Consider the following 4,494-nt stretch of genomic DNA (forward strand, 5'->3'; position numbering starts at 1 on the left):
ATGTTTTTATTTTTCTTATGTCATGTTTAATTGATGAAACGAAGATTCATGATCATATGTTTTTGTATTTCTTATATATGAATTTTTATACGGTTCTTAAAATCCATGTGACTTAGGTTTTATGAGAACCAACAATGACACGCTCAATGAGAACAAGAATTTAGGTTAAGATTGATCTTCCCTTTATATAGGAATTCAATCTGTTATCAACTCATAAATAATAACGGATTAAGCTAAAGAGTTTTACATATTGAATCTACATCAAATAACTTGAAATCTAATAATCTTAAGTTAAATCATTTCGGTATAGTAAATCTCTTAAATCCTATGTGAGCTCACCTTAACGATATTAAATTCAACCTAACATTATTTCTTGACTCAGCAAAATTCAAAGTCATGCAATAATCCATCTCTGTTCATCCCTGCTGTTAGTGTTTATGTGACCTGTAGTACTTCATGAATGTCGGAGCACTTTCCTGGCATCATTTTTTTGTCAACAGGTTAGTGCTCTTTTGAGTGGATGCTTCTCGTGCAGACGGTATTGTCATTAATAATTAAACCTAATAAAGTGATCTAATCAATGTTTTAATCGTGGATTGAATTAAAGTATATGGATTTTGTATGTCGAAGTCTGTTATCCGGTTTTTATTATTTACGATAGGCTGATAAATTAAATGAGCCTAAGGTATATATAAAGGGCTGGGTCCCTGAAGGGTTATGGGGTAACGGAACTTCTTTCATCTCATTCGAAAGAGGAATACGGTTCCTGTCGCCTTGCTTCTTATCAACTTGCTGTAAAGGTTCTTGTCTTCTTGATCTTCAGATTGTTCTAGCAACAACAAACAATGGCGATGACTCCCTATTTAGGTTCAATTTACAGTAATTCATCGTTTTCGGTTTGGTTTAAATTGTTGTAGATCAATGCTAAGATCTGGTTTAGAATTGTTGGAGTCTTTACGGATTCATATATGGAGAACAGTTCGTTTTGTAAAAATCCTTGCAACCATTAGTTACTGCTCTAGAGTGCCCAATATAATGCTTTATACGACCATCGGAGGATGTCATTTCTTGACCCAAATAAAATCAAAGTCATGCAATAATCCATCTCTGTTCATCTCTGCTATTAGTGTTTAGGTGACCTGTAGTACCATGAATGTTGGAGCACTTTCCTGGCATCATATTCTTTGTCCGCAGGTTAGTGCTCCTTTGGGTGGATACTTCTCGTGCATTCCCAAGTAACACAGTATGTAAGTAGAAATGGTACAGAATGCAATTATGCTTGGAGAGTCTCTTTCAGTAGTCTGTTTGCTTTCTGATACAAATTTATTGTTAGATAGGATGTTAATTAAGCTGATGTGGTTGATGCATTTTTCAAAACATGTTTTTTTTTTTAATTGTAACATAAGCCTTTGATTTGATGTTAGTAGGTATTTGAGTGGAGCAGCATAACATGACAATGGTTACTAAATCCAAAGGATCAACAAAACGGAATAGTGTACTGATGATGGATGCAATATCTTCACTTACGAATTATGGTACGCCCATTTTGTTCAGATATCTGTTAGTCGTGTGCCACAATGTGGCATAACTCTTTTGGTCATTATATGTTTTCATTTAAATATTCGTTGGTCTTTCTCATGTTCATTCTCTAATGCACTTACTCCCCTGTTGTTGTTTTCTGTGTTTTCTATTGCTTTATGTAGTGGTAAATGATCCCCATACTTAGATGCGATGCTCGCAGTGAGCTCTTTCATTGCCTCACAAACCTTTCAAACTTTAAGGTTGTGAATACAAAGTAGGCCGCTAAAAATCTGAAAGCACTAGTATTATTACAGTTCTCAAACTCGTTAAGGATATCATAAGCAGCTTGTAATCATCTCTTATTGCTGTCTGGCCATGTTGCATCTTTCCCCACGGCATTTATTGCGAGCGACCTCTTGGAATTTAACTGGAGCCATTTTTGACACCATTAGTTTTGGTGCCGAGTTCTAGATCAGCTTCATGGTTTCCATTTGGCTTGGCAATTCCGTTTTCCAGCTTCTTCCTCTCTTCTATTTGTCTCACTGTTGATTTGTGGTAGATAATGTGCAGTAATAGCTGAGCCACTGCAAATGCCACTCCTAACCCATTCGGAATCTGAAATCATTAAACAACTCGGCATTAGATGCCATTATTTGTAATGAAAGTAATATAGGAATTAAATATACACTCACAGTGATGAAGAGGTCAAAGCGAATGAGGGCATAGGCTGTCCAACATGCTCCATTAATGAAGGAAGCTAGGGACAGTGAAAAGGGCATGAATTCCACGCTCTTCGTCTTTATCACCTCTTTCTGCGCAATACACCTCTTTTTAGTTAGCATAGATAAGCATCCAATAATATTTATCCAGCTAAAAGTATATATGAACAAAGGAAAATTATATTATCATAATATTTAAATATTGGTATCGGATGTCCTTCCTAATTCACCTTCACCTTTAACCCCCTTGAGATTATATAATGAAGGTAAATCACAAATTCAGTATATAATTGACTGAAATAATTAGAGAATAAAAAAATTTCTGTCAAATAATTAGAGAATAATTTTTTTTTTCAGAGACTGTCAAAAATTAATCTCTAATTTACTATCTAATCAACTAGACACTCAGTGGAGATTAACTTTTTTTCTATTTACTTGTATGATCGATAAAATTTTTTTATAGAAGCAGATGAGGTTAACCGGTTCAAGACTCCTATTCTAAAAACATAGTATGTTGCTGCAATAAATGGAGCATATTAGCGTTCAGCGGTGGAAACGACGTTGATATCGAACCGGGTCCCGTCGAGCTGTATAAACTGGATCAGTTCTGCCAGTTCGGTTCGGACCCGATTTGAAAGCGACGTGCTTGCTCCTCCGAAATGGGCAATCATTTTGAATATTTGAACTACTTTTGCACTACCCACTTGGTAACTCGAAACGGAAAAGTATTGTCACTTTGTGCCCAATATTTGTGTCTGCTTTGAGAGGATGCAATTCTAGGAGAGAGAAAAAAATTTTTGAAATATATTTTTTTTTCGTTTTCAGAAAGAAGCATCACACATACCATGACGGACAAAGGGGCGGCGTACATGACGGTGCCAAAAATAACGCAGAGCACGCCGACGACGAGCGAGCGCTGTCCGTGGGTGTGGAAGAGCGTGAGCACTAGGATGGCGATGACCGCGACGAAGGCAATTTCGAGGAATAGCACGCCGAGGACCTGGAGGCGCTGCCGCCTGTTGGAGAAACAGAGGTAGATGACGACGTAGCTGAGCTCGATGAGCAGGCCGCAGCCGTTGATGGTGATGACGAGCATGCTGTGCGGATGCACCAGCGGCAGCCCGTAAAGCACCCACAGCAAGCAGTTCATCAGCGTCGCCAGGTACGGTGCCGCCGGAAACTGCTCCACGCTCCTGCTCTTCCATATCCTTCGGAACGTAGGCCTAAAAAACACAAATTATTCACATATTTAATTAACTAACTAATTCCATCAGAACCCAACTTCGTTAGTTGTCTATTACTAATTAACGATCACTTGAACTTGCTAAGAAGCTTACAGGGGCGAGAAGAAGAGCACAAGGGCCGTCCCGTTCCCTGCAACCAAAAGAAAGCAGCTCAAATATAGAAGGATGAAACTACACATTAGACATGAACTACTGACCGATGATTCCGACCACAGTGCGAATGGTTTCGGCTGAGATTGTCATCTCTCTGGACTAAGAACAATAAGAATCTTGATAAGAGGTACACAGACTGTAACGGAGGTATAACTTCTTCTGTTCTCTAGATTTCTCTGGAGATACAGAAATCTTTCTTTGTGGTGGTGATGGATGTTATTCTGAGGATCACAAGGAGGGGAATACGTATATATAGAGAGAGGCAGGAGGGAGGAGGAGAGGGTGGATATGGTTGAGCACGGTGGCTAGGCTTAAAGTATGCATGGCTTCGAATTAATTATTGATGTGTATAGATTTGAAAATAAAGTGAAAAGGCGTAGATGATCCATATGTACACGCGTAGATTTAATCGCTTTCTTATGCCAAAAAGTTTTTCCTCAGTCTTCTGTTCCATTTATCGAGCGGTCATAATTAAAACCCCAAAGATCGTACGTTGTACCGTTCTCTATAAAATCTTCACGTGAAATCGTCGTGCATGTGTAGTATTTTTTTTTTTCTCGCAGTAATTTGTATCCAATTTTTTATTTCTTGCTATTTGGATGAGATAATAATAATAATAATAATAATAATAATAATAATAATAATAATAATAATAATAATAATAATAATAACCAACTCCTTTATTTTCTTTACCATACTAATTAAGTCTAAGCAAAGCAAAAAAAACATTGCGAGAAAATATAGGTACGTACCTCTCTTTTGGGGGCACATTTGATCTGTACTTATCATGTGGTGGATTTAATTTCAATGGATATCTATCTTTAGCTTGCGATGAGATATGTTAGACTCGTGTCAAA

At 37.5% G+C, this 4,494-nt stretch overlaps 1 protein-coding gene across 1 annotated transcript; it reads right to left on the reverse strand.

Annotated features, from left to right (window-relative positions):
* Nucleotides 1–1,722: 1,722 nt before the first annotated feature.
* LOC122012457 (bidirectional sugar transporter SWEET4-like) lies at nt 1,723–3,869 on the reverse strand. Its single transcript, XM_042569001.1, has 5 exons — nt 3,682–3,869; nt 3,578–3,614; nt 3,085–3,463; nt 2,214–2,333; nt 1,723–2,136 (listed from the first exon to the last, which is right to left on the reverse strand). Exons 1-5 carry the CDS (start codon nt 3,725–3,727, stop codon nt 1,945–1,947), a joined length of 774 nt encoding a protein of 257 aa, XP_042424935.1. The 5' UTR covers nt 3,728–3,869; the 3' UTR covers nt 1,723–1,944.
* Nucleotides 3,870–4,494: the final 625 nt, after the last annotated feature.

The sequence above is a fragment of the Zingiber officinale genome, chromosome 8A (genome assembly GCF_018446385.1).
Source record: "Zingiber officinale cultivar Zhangliang chromosome 8A, Zo_v1.1, whole genome shotgun sequence".
Classification (NCBI taxonomy): domain Eukaryota; kingdom Viridiplantae; phylum Streptophyta; class Magnoliopsida; order Zingiberales; family Zingiberaceae; genus Zingiber; species Zingiber officinale.